This window comes from Xenopus laevis, chromosome 2S (genome assembly GCF_017654675.1).
Source record: "Xenopus laevis strain J_2021 chromosome 2S, Xenopus_laevis_v10.1, whole genome shotgun sequence".
Classification (NCBI taxonomy): domain Eukaryota; kingdom Metazoa; phylum Chordata; class Amphibia; order Anura; family Pipidae; genus Xenopus; species Xenopus laevis.
In genome coordinates, this window is record NC_054374.1 from 104,522,953 (window position 1) to 104,543,790 (window position 20,838).

Sequence of the window (20,838 nt, forward strand, 5' to 3'; positions counted from 1 at the left end):
GCCACAATGACTCTTACCAGCCTACCACTGTGGCAATTGTTTGAAGAACAATCTAAAGCTGGCCATAGATGTAAAGATTTTTAAAAGATCCGATTGTCATTGTGAGATCACGATTATCTCGAAATGATCGTACGATACTACAAATTGTCCATCAACTAAAAAGACCATTTCAGGCGATATTGCCAGGAAAACAAAGGGGAGCTGCCTGCTTGGCCCTGCAAACATAGATAGATTGCACTGGGACCGATAAAGATGTTTTAACCTGGCCGATCAATTTTCTTACAGAAGTCGGGCGAAAAATTGTAAGATGTTCGATCGTTCGAATCCCACTAACAGCACGATAATTTCGAAGGATTGGTGGGACTTCGCTAAGAGAGAAATCTTTGCGTCTATCGGCGTCAATTCTGACACTTGCATCAATTTTGATGCCAGCGTTAAAGTCAATGGGTGTCAGAATAATGTTGACGCAATGGATTTGGCACAATTGGAATTTCCATCACACGGCAACATTTTTTGACGCCTGAGAATTTTCGCAGCAGTTTCATTCAAATACTTATCGCTGAAATACTCAACCGGAGAGCTGCTGAGCAAATATCTTTAGAACTGAAAAATCACACAAAATAAAAAATGAAAACCAATTACAAATTGTCTGTGTCTATGTCATACTAAAAGTTTAAAGGTGAACAACCACTGTAATGAGAATAATTTATACTGTATGCCAATTGAATCTTTTTGCCATTACATTTTTTGTTGCATGCCCCAATGGGGCAGGTTTTGGGAAAAGTGGATGGAAATGAGTGGGACACGCGAATATGCAAAGATCCTTTTAATCAGAACTTTGTAGCGGTACAGATAAGGGTCCTTCCATTGCTCTGATAGATGGCTTTGTTTAACAACAACCACTTTTAGATCAGTTAGGACAGGTGCCATTCAGTTACTCTCATTCATATTTGTGGAAGATTGCTGATGATTGATTTTGCTAAGTTTGAAAATATTTAGTCACCGAGAGACACAATAAATTATTAGGCCAAATATCAAATTTACTGATAAAATTAATGATCCCAGATATGGAATGCTGAATTCTTTACCCATGTAGCTATTTCAAAAAGTAAAAGCTGTACTGTAGGTACAAAGATACAAATAACAGCCACACAGAATTCAGTGAAGTGATAAATTTAAATAAGGCACTATGGATATGTAACTAGCGCCTGGCGGCACGTCCTTACCCGACGAAGGATCCAAGATGTCGGCGCCCATCCATCCCATGTGGGTTGCGACGTCGGCGCAAAGACGCCAGCGTGATGATGTCACCGGCGCCAAATTCAAAATAAAAGGACACCCAAGATGCCGGTTCTATGCCAGTGTATAGGATTTGTTTGTTTAACGTTTCTGTGTGATATTATTCCTGACTTATTGATTATTGGACTTTGACCTCTGCCTGGACCTGGATTTTGCATTCTTTCTGCCTGCCTTTGAATTCTATCTTGAATTTGGATTTCGTCTTTGCCTGAACCCTCCTGTACTGCGATCTTGAACTTTTAACCCTAAAGCTTCCTCCTTGGTCCTGACTACTCCAGGCTGGGAGCCGATAGGCCCCCTGACAGGATGGACTCAAACAAATATTGTTCAGATATGATTAAAATATAATATTAGATATGATCACACTGTAATGCCAACATTATTACGATTTTATGAGTTTTTTTTACCTGAGACCATATAAAACTGTCCCATCTGGATGAAGTCGTATCATACGATTTTTCACTGTAACTCCATGTACAAAAGACTTTTTGTCATTAAGAAAATAAGTGTCAGGAACCCAGAGCTGATCGGCCACTCGGTTGTCAAGAGTGAGGTTGAGGGGGATCCCAGTATAAGCTAGTCTCTTGTCTCTCCAGTACTGTTGAAAATACATTGTCAGGGTGTAATCCTGCAAAAAAAGCATATACATCAATAAATGCTGATACAGGATATACAAATATGAATTGTTGGTTGATTTTGTTCATTATAATGTCATCTTAGCATTATTCTAATAAACTGATTATGGGGGTTATTAACCTTAACCATATTTTCAGTGGGGATTATTTTTTAAAAATTGAGTTCAAGGGCTACTCTGCCAGAATCTTTTTTCTCCTCTTGACACGTGGAATTAAGCATCATTTTAATGGTCAGGCTGGTAAAATACGAACCAGATGGCAACCCTAACCCCATTTCTTCCCCATAGCTTTTCTCTTCTACATCAGTAAGAGTCAAAAATTTTCAACTCATTAGAAGAAGACATTTTCTAAAAGGGCATTAAAGCAAATAGCTTCTGCCAGTCTGCCCTTTCTACTTAATGACTGGCCATATCAAGGAGCCATTTCCAAGTTTCCAGTTTGAATGGCTTATACCAGTGACCGCATACTATAAGGCACATTTATCATGTCAGGTTTTTTGCTAAGGTAACAATGGCTTCCACTTGATTAAACAAACTACTGATCGGTTTAAATCTACCGATCTTTTTTTTTTTAATGCTGGAACAATTAATCCAACATGGAAAAGATTTGTCAAAAGCCTTTATGCCTGTTTGCCTTTGGGATTATAGATTCAAAGTGTGTTAGGCACTATTGCTGAGCTCTAACACTCCATAGAACAGAATGATGTTTGATTGATCAAAGCAGTTAAACACATTTGGATGACCTGACATGTATCTGCATGTGTCAATACGTAAACAGCTTGACTGTCGAAAAAAATATACTTGATTTCTGCTTTACATGCTCTACAGTTGCTAATATATTTGCAAAATTACTTAAAGGGGTAGTTCACATTTGAGTTAACTTTTTTTTTTACATTTTGTGCATTCTTCTTCTGACTCTTAAATAACTTAAACAACTTTCTAATGGGGGGGGGGGGGGTCACAGACCCCATCTAAAAAAACAAATGCTCTGCAAGGCTACAAGTACTTTATATTGTTATTGGTACATTTTATTACTCTTCTGCTGAATAAAAAGCTAAATAACTCAAAAACCAGTGCCAGCAGTGCAGAAAAGGTTGGATGGATACTGCTTACAGTTGCTAATAAAACATATAACTCGCAAATAAGCATATAATACGCAAATAAGCATACTGGGTTTATTTAATGTATACATTATTTTCTAGTAGATTTAAAGGGGTTGTCCACCTTTAAATTAACTTTTAGTATGATGTAGAGAGCGATATTCTGAGACAATTTGCAATTGGTTGTTATATTTTACTATTTCTGTTTTTGAGTTTAGCTTTTTATTCAGCCACTCTCTAGTTTGCCATTCAGTGATCTGCTTGCTAGATTCCAATTTACCCTAGCAATCATTCATTAATTTAAATAAGAGACCAGAATAGGAATAGGAGAGCGTCTGAATAGAAAGATCAGTAATAAAAAGCAGTGATAACAATATATTTGTAGCTTTATAGAGCATTTGTTTTTTTCAGATGGGGTCAGTGACCCCCCATTTGAAAAATGGAATGAGTCAGAAGAAGCAGGCAAATATTTAAAAAACTATATCAAAAAAGAAATAATTAAGACCAATTTAAAAGTTGCTTAGAATTAGCCTTTCCATCACATACTAAAAGTTAACCTTAAGGTGAACAACCCCTTTAAAACCCAAACTTTATACACTGGATCTCAATTAAATCAACAGGAGAAAGGTAAGCAGAAACCCAAGGAGTTGGTTGTCAGCCACAGTTCACAGTGACCCTGCCTTAGGCATCCAATTGTCTGCAATTGCTCTTGTCTTACCCATTTCACAGCTGGAAAGCAATAAATCAGGTGTTGTTGTGCAATGCAGCAGCCATAGACACATCCAGCTCTGTATGTACAAGAGTGCACTAATTGCATTTCCTTGTTATTAAGCTATGGTATTGGTGCCTAATGCACTGTAATAAAATGTGTCTTCTGTCAATCATAGCTAAAATTATAATGCTAGCACTGCTTCTGAAAACATGTATATCATAATGGACTTTTTGGCCTGCATGCCCTTTCAACTAATTTAAATGAAGAAAAATTCAGTGCATTTAACTGAAATTCTAGCCTTACAAGAGACCACATCATTAACAGTATAATGCAGGGTTATCATTTATTTATAAAGCAGCAGATTATTTGACAAGTAACAATTTCACTCCAGAATTAAAATATACAGTAGTATTAAAAAATGGTGAAAGGATTTTCTTTTGCACCCAATTTAGATATGGTATAGGACCTGTTATCCAGAATGCTTGGGACCTGGGGTTTTCCAGATAATGGATCTTTGCGTAATTTGGATCTTCATACCTTAAGTCTACTAGAAAATCATGTAAACATTAAATAAACCCAATAGGCTGGTTTTGCTTCCAATAAAGAATAATTATAGCTTAGTTTGTTAGTTTGGATTAAGGTACTGTTTTATTATTACAGCGAAAAAGGAAATCTTTTTTAAAAAATTTGGATTATTTGGATAAAATAGAGTCTATGGGAGATGGCCATTCCGTAATTCAGAGCTTTCTGGATAAGGGGTTTCCGGATAAGGGATCCCATACCTGTATTAGCTTGATTTTCCCCAAAACTGTCACTAGATCAGTTAAGATTAAGGTGGCAACTAAGATGGTTTTCTTGGTCCACACAACATCACATCTCTGCCAGCACGAGGGTACAAACCTCAAAATAATGATGTTAGTCTCACACCATCAAATAATAATAACAGTTTTCTACAGAGGCACAGATGCATAAAAATTACACTGCATAATTAAAGTAGTATCAGTACACTATCAGTATACTATAGTTACACAGTTATAGTTATTTTGGTTTTAAAACAGGCAATTGTCTGTCAAGTTCAACCCATCAGAATAGTTTTGTTGCATAACAAAAATCCAGACCCCAAAAAAGTTGAGGCTTAGTACAGTCTTGTCCAGTTTTGTCAACGTGTTCTACAAAGCCGCAGCATCCTGCATGGAACCTATAGTTTTGCACAATTTAGTATTATTTACAATTCCTAGATTTACGAACTCCAGTTCATAATAAACAAGTTAAAAAAATGAAGGGCCAAGGACAGACCTCTGTGGTGCGCCACTAACAATGCTGGTCCAATCAGACTAGAAGGGATCATTTTCTTTGTAATCTATCCTTCAGCCAGTTCTCTATTTGAGTATAAATATTTTGATTTGCAAAGTATGCCAGTATCTTAGCCCTTATTACCCCTCTAAATGCTTTCCTACCACTGATGTCACACTTATAAGCCTATAGTTTTCAGGCTGACAATGGTATCCTTGAATAGCGGTACCATGTTAGTAATTTGCCAACTCTTGGCACCTCGTCACTGTCAAAGAATTCTGATAGATTAAGTAAATCGGTTTGGCCATTACTAGACTAAGCTTTTGAGTACCCTTGGTTAAATACTAATCTGTCCAGAACTTTTGGTCACCCCATTGAAGACCCAAGTGTATTGCAGATGGGTTTTTCTCATCCTTATTTAGAATTCCCTCTATTTTAGTAATTGTATTCCAAATCTGTTATGGTTTTTGTTATGAACATGACATGGGTAATACTGTATATGGGTTGGGACACCCATGTCTTAAAGTGTAAATGACAAAACCGTAAACAGATTGTGAATAATATGATCTAAGATGACACTTTTATACATGGAAATCTCAACCACTATGGTCTCACAGTTAAATTATGTCATTCACCCTGTGCAATTGAACTCTCGTATCTTACATTTAAAATTGTATACATCAATGAGCATACATGCTCAACTTGTATAATGTCCCACTAAAGGGGCAGTATATTCCTTTATTCAACATAAATCCAATGAATAAGTCTTGTGCCGAACATATTTTTAATATTGTTTCAATTAGGAAATAAATCTATTATTAGGAAATACATCTATTATATCTTGAGCTAAATAGGCCAAACAAGGATTGAAGCAACTCTGTGTTTGGTACTTGCACAGAAGATACTGTTAGTGCACAGATAATCTCCCTGCATAAAGGACTCTCATTAACAAAACAGTTACAACAAATGTTGGGGTTGTGTACTGGTGAACGAATTATCTACTTAACAAGGACCAAGTGTGGAGCAGCTTCAATCTCCCAGAACTATACCCAGAACTTTAAAGTTGGGATATTTACTATACTGCACCTACAGTACTTGGCTGTCAGGTACATTAGAAAATTCCATAACATACTGGCACTCCTCCCAGTGAAACTGTGTTGACTTGTCCTTCAAAGCTTTAAGAGGCAGATTTATTAAATTGTGAAATTAGAGCGTCCTTTTTTTTTTTTACGCAGGCGAATATTCACGGCTGTTTCGCGGAACTACGAGTTGAGCTGTCAAAAGTGGGATTGTTCCGCTGAAAACGGGACAGTTGGGAGGTATGTACTATAAATTACTTTTGATTCAATGCAACATGGAAAATCAAAATGCCTTTCTTAGCAGCTCTGTTTGCAAGCCTTTAAAGCAGAAGGAAAGCTACTGAGGCAGATTATTGCCAATAAATGAAAAGCTAGATATTCTGTAGAATGCTTTACCGTACCAGTGAAAACAGCTCTAGAAACTTTCTCTGTTTGTTTAGGATATCAGCTGCCATATTAGCTTGGAGTGACATCACTTCCTGCCTGAGTCTTTCCCTGCTCACTCATAGCTCTGAGTACAGATTACATCAGGGTGGGGAGGAGGGAGGGGGTCATGCGGAGCCCTGGAGGTTCAAGCTCAAAGAAGGAAGTATAATACAGAAGTCCATGTGTACACAATAGAAGGAAATAAATTATGTTTTTATTTTGACAGAGAAATCAGAGCAGCATTACTTTGAGGGTTTACTGGTGTATTTATAAAGACCATCACTCACTTAGTTTTAACCTTTCCTTCTCCTTTAAGGTATTTCAATCTCTATTCGACAAGCTTGTTGAAACAGTCATATAACTAAGGATACATTACCGAATTGTATTCCTTTTAAGGCTGTATTAGAGTGCTGATATTGAAGTGCTGTTTCTTTAAATAGAATAGAATATGTATTTGCCCAACATTTTGGTAAATTGTATGTTTATGTTATTTTGTAATTTGTAGCATTACAGTACTTTGAGTTATTAAATAAAATCATTGGGGTTAAGATAATACATGATTGCAGAAAATAAGACTAAAGACAAATCAAACAGAGTTTTAGCATCAGAGCTACAGTAGCAACATTTATCTCATGTGCTATGACTCACATTTATATACAATCTAAAATAACACTCAATAAACTTTATAAAAATACTATAAGTCACAGAGGAGTTCCAGGGATACTTAAAAAGCTCAAGACTGTCTGCCTCCCAACAGGTTATGTAACTCCAAGCTGACCTATATAGAGATCTTCTATGTTTTTTTTTCCTGTAATTTCTGAAGAACAAATTAACCTATACAGGTATAGGAAACCCGCTATCCAGAAAGCTCCAAATTACGGGGACAGCCATCTCACATAGACTTAATTTTAATCTGCAATAATACATTGGTACCTTGATCCCAACTAAGATATTACTCCTTATTGGAGGCAAAACAATCCTATTGGGTTAATTTATTGTTTAAATTATTTTTTAGTAAGACTTAAGGTATGAGGACCCTAATTATGGAAATACCACTTATCTGGAAAACCCCAGATCCCAAGCTTTCTTGATAATAGGTCCCATACCTGTAATATAAACCTTTCATTACATTTTCCCCTCTTTTGTTACTAAGTGATGTGAAAGAGTTACTGTTCCTCTACTGTGTAAAGTGATGTTTGCCCGGTAAGATGGATATATTCCTACTGGCTCAGTGGTGTTATGGGCAACCCTTTATATAAAAAAAGGAGGAACAGTCATTGTCTTCCTCTTTGGACACAACTCTATGAAGGTGTTTTAAGCTACTGGAGAACCTGAGATTGGAAGACTTAGCGAAGAAGAAGCCGGGACTCAAAGGTATGGAGAGAACAGTAGCAGAGGTTGGTGCCCTAGTCATCCCATCTGACCATCATGCTCCCTGTGTGATAAACTTGTGAGAAATTATGAAACAATCCAGTCTACTAAGTAACGTACTGTATCTTCTTGCCCTACCTTGAGAGCAGCAGGATTTAATTCCTCCTCCCCTTCCAAGGTGCAACATTACATTTGCAGGTTAAATATATTTATTGCTACATTTTTCCGTTACAATTCTCAAATGTATAAGTGTTGCTGCCATACAGAGGAACATAATATAGCTGAAGGTGTGATCTGACAAGTAAGCATATTCTCATCAGATGACTACTTTCTCAGGAAACAATGCTTAAAGGGTTTGCCTGACTCACTGTATGGAAATTTAAGAATGGATTTGTTCCAGTAACCTGTATGATGTGAGGCCAACCCTTTACATGAATTTCATTCTTTCATTATTCCTGTTTCCTTGGCCATTTAACGTTCCAAACAAATGGGCAGGGAAAAAAAGATAATCTATACCTCATTAACTATTAATACGTTATCTGGAATGTTTGCTGCTATTAGTGTTGCAGCATGTAAAGTGCTAGTCTACCTCCAGAATTCTGTGGCTTTGCCATTATTATTGATTACCACTGCTTATTAAAACTGGCCCTTAGGGAGTAGTTATTATTGTAACAGGGTGTGGCACTATTAATCTCAGTTTCTGGGCAATGGGCTGGGACATATGTTCAGCTTCAAAGACTGTTATATGTTTATAATACACAAGAGCCATGAATATCCTGTAAACTACATCCTTATAAACAGTGAGTAATTTCTGTCACATGACTGACACTTGTGTATTATAATTTAAAAAAGTACCCCCTGTTAAAAAATGTGAGGATATTGGGGATGGGCGAATAAATTTGTCAGGTGAATTTGCTGTGAATTTGCATGTTTTGCCGTCAGCGAATAAAGTCGTGAAACTGAGGCAAAAATTTGCCGGCGAAAAATCCGCTGCATCAAAAAATTTTGGGTGCAAGTCAGAAAAATTGCCGCGCTTCAAAATTATTCGGATGCCCATTCTATGACCAGTATAAAACCCGGGAACTCCACTGTGACTTATAATATCTATATTATAAAAAATTTGTGAATTTCCCCCAAAATTCACGAAATTCACGGAACTGCAAAAAATTTGCGGGAAAATTGTGAAATTGTCTGCTTATACATTTATTTTTATTTATAGACAGGCAGTGAATTACAGTATGGTTTTACATGTCTCACTGTTATTATTACAGTCTATAATAAGACTGTTGATCTTGCTGTTCAAAATTAGGGTTTCTTAGGTAGGTAGCTGCAGAATTTTCCCTGCCTTATTCTTCCGCCAAATAAGGATATGAGGAGTCATTTATGACCTGAGAGGCAAGGTGCAAAGCACTCTTCCAGCTAGAGAGCTGTACCTGCCCCAATATATTCATGAGAAGGTGGGTGGGGGGAGTTAGGCATCTCCCCCACCTACTTTTCACCTAATTTGCACATCATCAACCAAGAAAGTACCTGGCTGGCCAGAGTCCACTAACACTCTGTTCTGCACCTCTACAGAGCACTGACAGATCCCAAACCGAAGTCCTTTCTGCATGATCATTGAGGAGTGCACTCTTGAGCCCCTTAGTTTTTTGTCTTTCTGCCTGTGGTCTTAGAGTATTGAAAGATGACATAGGAACACCATAGGTATTATATTCCTATATAGTGACATCTGGTTTTCAATGGGCTCCACTATACTAGATCTGTATCTTCCTCCACCCTTTCTTCTGCAACCTCTTTTGGATCATTTACAATTTCTGATCAGAAACATCTGGCCTCCTCCAATGATATCAGTCCATTTTTTAGTTTCTGTATTACAAAACTATTAGAGGCAGGCCTGGACTGAGATTCAAAATAGGCCCTGGCATTTCAGGTACACAGAGGCCCAAACAGGCCACACAGCAGCCCTAACGGCCTCCCACCAGCCCAATATACAGTGATTCACAATGGAAACTTACAGCAGCCCCTCTGGCATTTGCCAGAACCCACAGATTGCCAGTCCGGGCCTGATTAGAGGCAGGCTATGGGAAGCATTGTGTAATAAAATTACCTGGTGGTCTAGTGGTGCGGCAGCGTGGACGGCCGCCACGCCGCCACGCTCCTGTTCCGGCCTCCAGCGCCGGCGCCATCTTGGTTCTCTAGGGCGCGCGCCTCTTAAAGGTACAGGCGCGCTGGCGCGATTACGTCAGCGCGCATTGGCCACGTTTTGGTGTGAAATTTGGAGGTATTTAAGGCCCATTCTTACTCACAGCCAGTGCCCGTGATAGAATCTTGATTCTGGTGGTTCCTGAAGCCTTGTGCTGTCTGTTCCTGTGAAATTTGTATCTGTTATTCCGGTTTTGATCCCTGCCTGTTCCTGACTGTTCTGATATCCGAATCCTGACCTTTGCCTGCATCTCGACTACTCTTTCTGCCTGACCCCATCTGTTTGATTACCCGGTTTGACCCTTGCCTGCCTGACGATTCTTGATATCTGCCTGCCTCGACCCTGCCTGTCTGACGATTCTCTTGCCTGCTCCATTTGTACCGTGACCTTCGGCCCAAAAGACTATCTACCTGCCGTGCCCCTCTGCTAGCCAGAACATCTCGCCTTGTACCCCTCGTTAAGTCCAGGTGGCACCCAAGTAAGCTGAGGGCTCCTCCCGAAGCCCAACGGTGGTCACACTACTGGTGAAGCCGAGCCGAGACCAGGGTACTTGGCACCTGTTCTGGTATTGGGTGCCGGCCGTGACACATTGTATTAGGTGGAGCCAGACAGTCTATAAATAATTATACTTTTGGCACGAATGCAATGGCAAGTAATAATTTTGAATAATTTTTGAAGTTGGGGAAAACAAAACGACAACATTTTGCAAACCTATTCTTGGAAATCTTATATTGTATACCTTTATGTCGTACAGCCTTGAAAAATATATTGGTGGCTTATAAATAGGTAGTAAAAGTAATACATTGAAATGCTATGATTTGGAGTGGATATTGAGGTTCTCTGGAATGGAATGCATGCAGCTAATACTCAGTGTTACGTAATTGATCAATAATGCATTCATCACCGTGTAAACACTGTTGTGACCTTAACATATTTACTGTAATAAAACTGTTGCCTGTAAAGCACTGTGTGGTGGAAGCTTACAAATTGTTGCCTTTTACATTTATAATCAGCTTTGGAAGATTTTCCAAGAAAAACCATCAGCACTTTGCACAGTGAAACACATTTAATGGGAAAACTTTTTCATAGGATTGCAATGAACTCAGTATTCAGTGTCTGGATGTTTATGTGGGAAAATGAAAACTAAAGCTGACCATACACAGCCAGATCTGCTATTTTGGTAGGATATGGGCCTGATTGATTAAACTACGTGTGCACAGGATGAATTGGACAATGTGATCATTGGCCCTGGAGCCATAAAGGGCCAATAAATTGCAGACTTTGTCCCTAAAAACTAAGTAAGCAGCTTATTGGCCTGTACCACCTTAATAAGGTGATAGATTTATGGTCCTAGATGGAGCAGTTTAATTGATTGTGTTTAAAATTTAAAATCAAATTGTAGATTACAGATTATAAAGGTATTTTGCAACAGGCTAGTAGTTGGGGACACCCAACTGTTCCTTCTTTGCTTTAGGAACAGTAATTAAGCAACCACTTGGAAATGATTGTAAAAATAGACACAAAGCAGCTCTGTTGCTATTTCTGCTGCATGATCTTTAAATAGAGGCAAATAACCAATTTATATAAGCTCAGCAAGATTTCTACTGCATTACAGATCGTGCAGAGCCAAATGCAAATAGTTGTTTTTATATTCATTCCCATGATTAACAAATGAAGGATACAGGTTCTCTTTATAAAGAGAGGTATGCTTTTCTTTTCCAACAAATCAAAGTCCTATGCAGATTTCAAGTTAGCAAATTTAAACAGAACTTTGCTTGATTTACATACCTAGCTGATATTTCCCAATTACACATTGTTACAAACTCTCAGATTATGAATACTATTAAGGGGTTATTAATATTAAGGGGGTTATTTACAAATTTCTAATTTTTTTTTAAAAACTCAAATTTTTTTAAAGCCCTATGCAGCAAGAAGCCAGAATCTGAAAATCTGCCATCTCAGACCTAATGAGGTTGCGTATAAGTCAATGGCAGAGGTCCCTATCCTATTTTGAAGATTCTATGGTCTGTGCTGGAATTATCCCGAAAATCTGACCTTTTTGGGCTATCCGTGCAAAAATCCCAAAAATTTGGGCTTTTTGTGAAAAAAACTCCAAAAAAATTATACGATAAGGAATTTTGCTTGATTTTATCTGCATGCGCCTCCACGCTAATCTCATTCCGAAGATTTCTGAAGAGAAGAAGATGGTGCCCGTGAACCCCAAAGCCTGAATCTGCACTGAGGGGTAAGTAAAACGTTAGGGGCATTTGCCCGGGGTAACACTTAGGCTGGGGGGAGGAGGGAGGGGGGTCTATGTAAGGTAGGGTTTTTTTACTGTTAGGGTTGAATTCTCCTTTAAATGCTGTCTCTACTACACCTTTGAATGTACTTGGAGATGTACTTTGACTACCTCATGTGTGCGTTTGATAACCCTGTGGTGCTTTATGCCTGAAGAAAGCCTGTTCTACTGCAAAGAATCCCTGGTGTCCAACACTGTTCTTTATATTTTTGGCATCAGTAAGTTGTAGTTCAACATCAGCACATGTTCTTTCCATTTAGCGAAAGCCCATCCTGGTGAAAGAGGGTCGTGTGTAGCCCATGCTCTATCACACTAGTTAGTATTTGCTAATTTAGCCAAACTGATTATATTCACCTTGTGAGTCTATGATGAAAAATATGCCAGTAAAAAAAAATCAAGTAAATAGACTATCATACCCTTCCTTGTAATATTAAAAGCCAGCAAGGGAGTAGCAATACGGTCTGCTTGCTTAATGAGAGCAAAGTGGCTGATCGTCAGAATGTAAAACTCGTAAAAAAAAGGCATGTTCTCTAGTTAAGTAAATAGCTGATATAGAGAAGCAAGCTGCTATTATGTTAAAGGAGGAACTATATGCTTTGCTGACTTTATATCTTGCAGTTCTGCTATGAGGGTGAATTATTTAACCACTACCTCCTAGACTAATTGATGAACACCCACCATGGGAATCCTGGCCTCCCTGCAGCTGAAATCAGCATTCACATTTTAAGAGAAAGTGAAATGTTTTTTGTTTTTGCTCTAGAAGTGTTTATTCAGCAAGGCAACGCCACCTACAATCTAATTTCTGCATATTCGGTTTTATTCTCTTTAGAACTTGTATTTTCTCTGATGAAAACATTTACAGTGAAGTGTCTGTCTAGTGGTGTACATTTAAAAAAGAAAGAATAAATTAGAGCTAGATTTCCATACAAATGGTAATCAAAGCTTTTTAACTGATTAAACTGAATGTAAATCAGTAATAATATTTTTTAAAATATAAGACATGCCTGCTGCTGCTGTAAGAATACGAAAAGTTGCAATACTATGCATCAAAGCATATCATGCTGTTGCCCATCTGAATATAAATCAGGCACATGCTATTATAATATGAAATAGGTGTGGACACCAGTAAGGATAGGTACCGTATCAAACATAAGAAGGCTATAAGGTATAAATATCACTGAATTGATACTGTGAGAAAACCCCTGAATAAATACCTTTTGTGGTATCAAGTGCTGTACTGGGAGACCCATACATGCCTTAAAGGAGAAGTAAATCCTAACTAAAGTTGCACTGTATGTGTTTGGCTTCTCTACCAGCCCATGGTAACCACAGCCCTTTAGCAGTAAAGATGTGTGTCTCCAAAGATGCCCCAGTAGCTTCCTACCTTCTTTTCTGTTGATTCACTGCACATGCTCTCTGCTTATGTCAGGTCCTGAGTTTAGGCACTGATGTAAAATATACAGTATAAATAGAATATAAATGCCACAATATAAAGCTGATTAGTCATTAATACATGGCAGCTCAGAAACCAGTGCAATAAGCACCAGAATTGAATAATCATCCTTGAAGCATCAGCTTATATTACAGGCCAAACCTCATTTTCTGCTTGATAATTTGCGACAACCCTTAAGCTTAGCTTCTCAACGGCTGCTCAGAGCACACTGAGCATGTGAGTGTCACAGACACTTTCCAAGATGGTGACCCCCTGTGACAAGTTTGAAGTCCTGGATCATTGCTGCTATTGATATGCTGAAACTTTAGGCTGGTGCAATAAGTTCAGTGTGTAAAATATGGCAGTTAATAAAATTCATTTTTAGGGTTTAGCTTTCCTTTGAAGGAAATACCTGCAGCACACTGAAAATTGAAGTAGTGCAAGTTTTAAATATCAAATTAGCTTTTTCATTCATCAGAGCCATAAGTGTTGTACCTTTACTGTTCATAGAATAAAGTCTGTCTTTGCAGAAATAAAGGTTAACTCTCTAGATAAGAGCAGAACGCCATTCCACAGCTATTTGAATTTCCAGTCATTAGTGGAGAAACAGGAGCTACTCAGTAAGTGGGGTCAGCCCCTAGAAATGAGCAGTATTAGAAAACAACGCATTGATCAGTGATGTTCACCCCTTGCAATGGCTCTAGTTCTTTATTGATCTAAGCCTGTCAAATTATGCCTGACAACAAGTAATATTTCTAGCTATTGCCCATAGCAAATACAGTACTGTTACCAGAAAGTTTAACCTTATGAATGAACATTATTACAGTCATAATACAGTCATTGCCCCTGGCAGAATTCTGAGTAATTTCCCCTGGCAAAAAACATTATTACCAGTAATAGCCCCTGGCAAAAACAGTGCCCTCCAATATAAATATGCAACTTCTGTGTCTGAAGCAAGTGCAATTCAAGTATCAACTATCTGAAATCCATTTTGCTGAACCCTTGTATGCAAGGCAATTTGTTATTTGGTAAATCAACTTCTTTGTTAAATAATGATTTTAATAATTTGTTAATCAGAGGTCCACATGTCTTTGCAGATGCAACGTTTCCACAAAGGGCCTGGCAGTCAAAGGCAAAGTACAGGTTGTTCCTTTGTTAAGGGAAACCATTTCCCCAGGGGCTTGCATTCAGTAAGAAGAACTTTCTGGTTTAATTATTCACAGTGTTGTGAAGACATAATGTATTCTTTGACAATTTCCATATTTTCCCTTCTTGAAACTGTAATTATTAATCCCTTATGATGAGTAACAGACTTGTGTGCATTAGCTAAATTACTGTTTCTGCACTGATTTGAGGGTAAAAAAATATATCCATCAAAACAGGTATTTTACAAAATTCTTCCAGAAAATGACATCAAATAAAAAACAATGCTATGCCATTTATTAGAGATGCTTTGGTCAATTACATTTGGATGACACTAGATACGCAATTAATGCACATAGTATGGAATAACTTTTTAGGTGTTAATGGAGGCCCTTTATTTAATCATCTGTTTTCAGTTTTGATTCGTACACAAAGCCATTATATTATTTGCTTTAAAACTCATAGATACAGTTTTATACTCCCACTAGACATTAAGTCAGTTAAATGAACGGGCGCTAGAACATATGTAGTCAAACATTTCTAAAAAAAATTCGCCAGAGACGGTCACATGCGCAGTAGCGCAATCCCACGGACACAGGGACTGGACCCAGAGACACTTCAACTTTATTATATAGGATAGGATGTACAACACCCATTGCTTTATGTTATTTAAGTGACAACTCCTTTGCAAGTCAGTTGCATGTGTTTGCCAAAAATACCCAAATGAGTAGCAATCTGTCACTCTGGCTGCTAGTGGATTATTCAACTATGGTACTAATCCATGCATGCTTATTGGTAAAGAAAAAGCTACTTAAAAAATTGCAGCGATACAGAAGCTCTAACCCTGGCTAATGCAGATTCACAAAATCCCCTTGCCAAGGCTTGTGTTACTTTATTCTTCTGAATGCCTCACTGTGAGAAAGATGTTGACTATTTCCTTTCCTCTTATACTCCCTGCGGAGGGGGGGGGGTGTCCACTCACATATCTGTACAAACGGGTGTCTAATCCACCCACAGAGCATTATATACAGTAAATGCCAGCCCTCTCCTACTAAGATTTTCAAAAGAGACAATAAGAACCTCCAATACGTGCAAAAAATTGTAATATTGTGAGTTAAAGTTGATAAAACCTATGGTGTGTCACAGCAAGAAAATGTTATGTTCCCATTTAATGCCAGTTTACTCATTTCTAATGATACATTCTAAAATCCAGCAAGCACATATGATTTGCTAATATTGTCTTTCATAACATTTTGATTGCTCTGTTGTTACAATTCAGCTTTGTACCATGGACCGATATTGGTCCGTCTTCTGAAGTTCTGAAGTATAACGTACTGCATAAAAAACTGTTGCAGCCAAAGAGATATTTCTGTCAGGTATTGCTGGGATTCAAGCCAGGGACCTTTGGGTTTCTGGCTCAATACCTTAAGCATTTGGCCAGGTGAGCAGTCTGTAGGGTTGTTTGCTATGTGTAGCCTGGCCTCTGCAGCCCCAGCCCAGCTGCAGCCTGTTTGGCCTCTACAGCTCCAGCCAAGCTGCTGTCTGATTAGTTGCAGACTTTGCCCTATTTAAGGCCAGCCCTTAGAACACTCCTTGCCGGAGCATTACATAGTCTCCATAGTACTGTGGCGGTGCCCCTAACTAGGTTGTTTAAGCTCTTGCCCTTTTCCTTGTTATTCCTCCTTACCTTGGTCTGCCTGTCCTTGTCTATCTTGTCTATCTTGTCATTTCCTATTCCACCTTGTACCTTTCCTTACCGACCTTGCTTACCTGTTCCTGCTTCCTTTCCTGTTCTGCCTTGAACCCTGTCTTATAGCTTCCCTTGTCTCTCTCTCTCACTCGCCAGTGCTATCCGCTCCTCTTGCTATTCTGCTCCAGTCTACTCTTGATATTTAGTCCTGTCCGCCCACTGTCCTGTCCCCCAAATCTACGCCCACACCGTCCAGTCTTATCCTCTTGGTCTGCCCCCGATCTACGCCCTCATTGGCCTGACCTTTGCCCGCTCCATCCTGCTTCACTCTGCACCTGTTCCAGTCCGACTACACCCTCGTCTCCCTGTTCATGCCTTTCCCTTTGTGTTCTGTGGACACAGCCAGTCCCTGCCTAAAGGACTTTCCTTCTCCCTTCAGTCTCTGCAGCGCTCCTTACCTAATTCTTGACAATGTCGCAGTACTAGCGTCAGTAAATAAAATTTGAGAAATAGATAACATTTGAAGGGTGTTATTCTATTCTTCCAAACCACACTTGGAAGGCAGATCTTTTGCTGCATATCCCATCTACACTTAAACTTGTAATTTGTTAGACTCACACCTTAAAAATCATGAATTCTATTATTAGATGCAACAATGCTTACCCAATTATTACAAAATGTCATGTTTTGTAGAAATTAGCTGTTTTGTGTGTTTAACTTCAGAATTCTTAAACTGTTTAAAAAATAATTTCCCCTGATCTTAATTATCATTAAAAATATACTGTAAGTTACTGTGGGCAATCACTTTGCCAAAGATAATTCAAGAATATGTCTGCATTTCCATCTTTTATTATGTTGAGCGATATCCATGCTCATTTAATTCTTCTAACATCTGCTCCTGGCAATTGTAAGCAGATGTTTCTAATTATTACCTTTCAGTGCTTCCTTTGGCAGGGGAACAGAAATGTAGCTCTGCTGTAAATTCTACTCAACGGTCAACTGTTTTGTTATGTCACATGGTGCCATTGTTCTCTTTAGGTTGCACAACCGGCTCCAAAAAACATGCTTTTTAATAAATCATGTACTACTATAGTTTAAAGGGTACCTGTTGGGCAAAAACCTTATCCCTAACCAAAGGTGTGGACTAATTCATTGCACTCTGACTGACATGTAGAGATGTCGCGAACTGTTCGCCGGCGAACTTGTTCGCGCGAACATCGGGTGTTCGCGCTCGCCGGAAGTTCGCGAACGTCGCGCGACGTTCGCCATTTTGGGTTCGCCATTGTTGGCGCTTTTTTTTGCCCTCTCACCCCAGACCAGCAGGTACATGGCAGCCAATCAGGAAGCTCTCCCCTGGACCACTCCCCTTCCCTATAAAAACCGAAGCCCTGCAGCGTTTTTTCACTCTGCCTGTGTGTGCTGAAGAGATAGTGTAGGGAGAGAGCTGCTGCCTGTTAGTGATTTCAGGGACAGTTGAAAGTTTGCTGGCTAGTAATCGTTTTGATACTGCTCTGTTATTGGAGGGACAGAAGTCTGCAGGGGTTTGAGGGACATTTAAGCTTAGGTAGCTTTGCTGGCTAGTAATCTACCTTCTACTGCAGTGCTCTGTATGTAGCTGCAGTGGGCAGCTGTCCTGCTTCTGATCTCATCTGCTGACTGCTGCAATAACAGTAGTCCTTGTAAGGACTGCTTTTATTTATTTTTTTGTTGTTTTACTACTACTACTACTACTACTATAAGAGCCCAGTGCTATTAGTCTAGCAGTGTTGGGGAGTGGGACTGGTGTGCTAATCTGCTGCTCCTAGTAGTTCAGCAGCACCAACTTTAATTTTTTTTTTTTAATATTCATTTTTTTTTTATTTTACTACCGCTGTAGTAGTGTATAAGTTGACCTTTTAGGCATTATTTGCCCTGTAGGCATTATTTGCACACTGTTTTCTTCAACCCGCCATCTAGCTGTGTGACCTTGTTCACATTCTGTCTAAATATCCATAATATTACCGTCTCCAGAAAAAACACCGGAGTGACTTTTTTCAAGCAGCCATAATATATTTTACGTAATCCGTATCCACCGCTGTAGTAGTGTATACGTTGACCTTGTAGGCATTATTTGCACACTGTTTTCTTCAACCCGCCATCTAGCTGTGTGACCTTGTTCACATTCTGTCTAAATATCCATAATATTACCGTCTCCAGAAAAAACACCGGAGTGACTTTTTTCAAGCAGCCATAATATATTTTACGTAATCCGTATCCACCGCTGTAGTAGTGTATACGTTGACCTTGTAGGCATTATTTGCACACTGTTTTCTTCAACCCGCCATCTAGCTGTGTGAGCTTGTTCACATTTTGTCTAAATATTGATAATATTATCGTCTCTAGAAAAACCACTTGAGTTACTTTTTTTCAAGCAGCATTCATATATTTTACGTAATCCGTATCCACCGCTGTAGTAGTGTATACGTTGACCTTGTAGGCATTGTTTGCCCAGTTTTTTTGGCCGCACCACTGAAGCACAGAGGCCAGAAAAAATATGCCATATAAATGCTGAAAATAGTCATTTTTTGCCATACGTTGACTCAACGTATATGGCAAAAAATGACTATTTTCAGCATTTATATGGCATATTTTTTCTGGCAACTGTGCTTCAGTGGCTGCGACCAAAAAAACTGGGCAAACAATGCCTACAAGGTCAACGTATGGCAAAAAATGACTATTTTCAGCATTTATATGGCATATTTTTTCTGGCAACTGTGCTTCAGTGGCTGCAACCAAAAAAACTGGGCAAACAATGTCTACAAGGTCAACGTATGGCGAAAAATTACTATTTTCAGCATTTATATGGCATATTTTTTCTGGCAACTGTGCTTCAGTGGCTGCGTCCAAAAAAACTGGGCAAACAATGCCTACAAGGTCAACGTATGGCAGTTGTTTAAAGAGAACAGTAGATTACTAGCCAGCAAAGCTACCTAAGCTAAAATGTCCCTCAAATCCCTGCAGACTTCTGTCCCTCCAATACAGAGCAGTATCAAGCAGATTACTAGCCAGCAAACTTACTATCATCTGTCCCTGAAATCACTAACAGCTCTCCCCCTACACTATCTCTTCCAAGCACACACAGGCAGATTTTTCAGATACATTTTTGCCCTTGATCCCCCTCTGGCATGCCACTGTCCAGGTCGTTGCACCCTTTAAACAACTTTAAAATCATTTTTCTGGCCAGAAATGTCTTTTCTAGATGTTAAAGTTCGCCTTCCCATTGAAGTCTATGGGGTTCGCGAACCGTTCGCGAACCGCTCGCGTTTTTGCGCAAGTTCGCGAATATGTTCGCGAACTTTTTTTCCGACGTTCGCTACATCCCTACTGACATGGACACTCCCTCCTGATGTGAGTGTCCTAGATCTGGCAGGGGGTCATTTTTTTAAGAAAAAACTACTGTTACCCCCAACCGCACCTTTGGTTGGGGATAATGTTGTTGCCCAATAGGTGCCTTTTAAGGTAACGGTTATGTATCACCCAGACATTTTCAGTAAATAAATTCAACAGCTTGGAGTACCCAAAATAGTTGTTGTGAATTTGGATTTGAAAGCCAAACATTCCAGAAACCAAAACTGCCCACTGTATTTTATACAAGAGTAGTCACCAAACATGAAACAAAATGCTAATTATGTTATCTAAGTATTTTATGTTTATAGTGGAATCTCGGGAACCACTCTGGAAATCTACAAATAGGTCATCGGAGAAGATGTACACGCCCAGTACTTATTTTTTCTTTTGCAACAGTCTACTCACTGAAGCTGTGGGTCAAGGCAGTAATGTAACTATGTAGTGTCGGGCCCCCTCCACCCCCCTCCGGAAGCGATTTTGTTAGCGCCTACGCTCTCGCGTGAACTGCTGGCGGGCCTGAAGGGGGTGTGGGCCCTGGTACAATTGCACCCCCCCTGTCTGGGGCTGGAGCACCTGGAACATCTTATTAGGTGTTGAGTTTTTCAACTATAGATGATGATTTAGTGTCCCTTGTTTTTTTGTTTAAATGAATGATTACATGATTTTATGGTGTAGTTTTTGTTTCTAAATGACACTTTCACTGAAAACAATTCACCATATAAAATTTCATTTCTGAACCAGCAAGTGAATTTTTTTAATTGTAATATTGA

The 20,838-nt window shown here is 39.0% G+C and overlaps 1 protein-coding gene across 1 annotated transcript in view; it reads right to left on the bottom strand.

Annotated features, from left to right (window-relative positions):
• Positions 1–20,838, bottom strand: part of gabrb3.S (gamma-aminobutyric acid (GABA) A receptor, beta 3 S homeolog) — a 120,011-nt gene that overhangs the window by 51,885 nt on the left and 47,288 nt on the right. Inside the window, exon 4 of the mRNA XM_018249807.2 lies at positions 1,707–1,927. Coding sequence (XP_018105296.1) covers positions 1,707–1,927 — 221 coding nt within the window. The remainder of the gene's footprint in view (positions 1–1,706; positions 1,928–20,838) is intronic.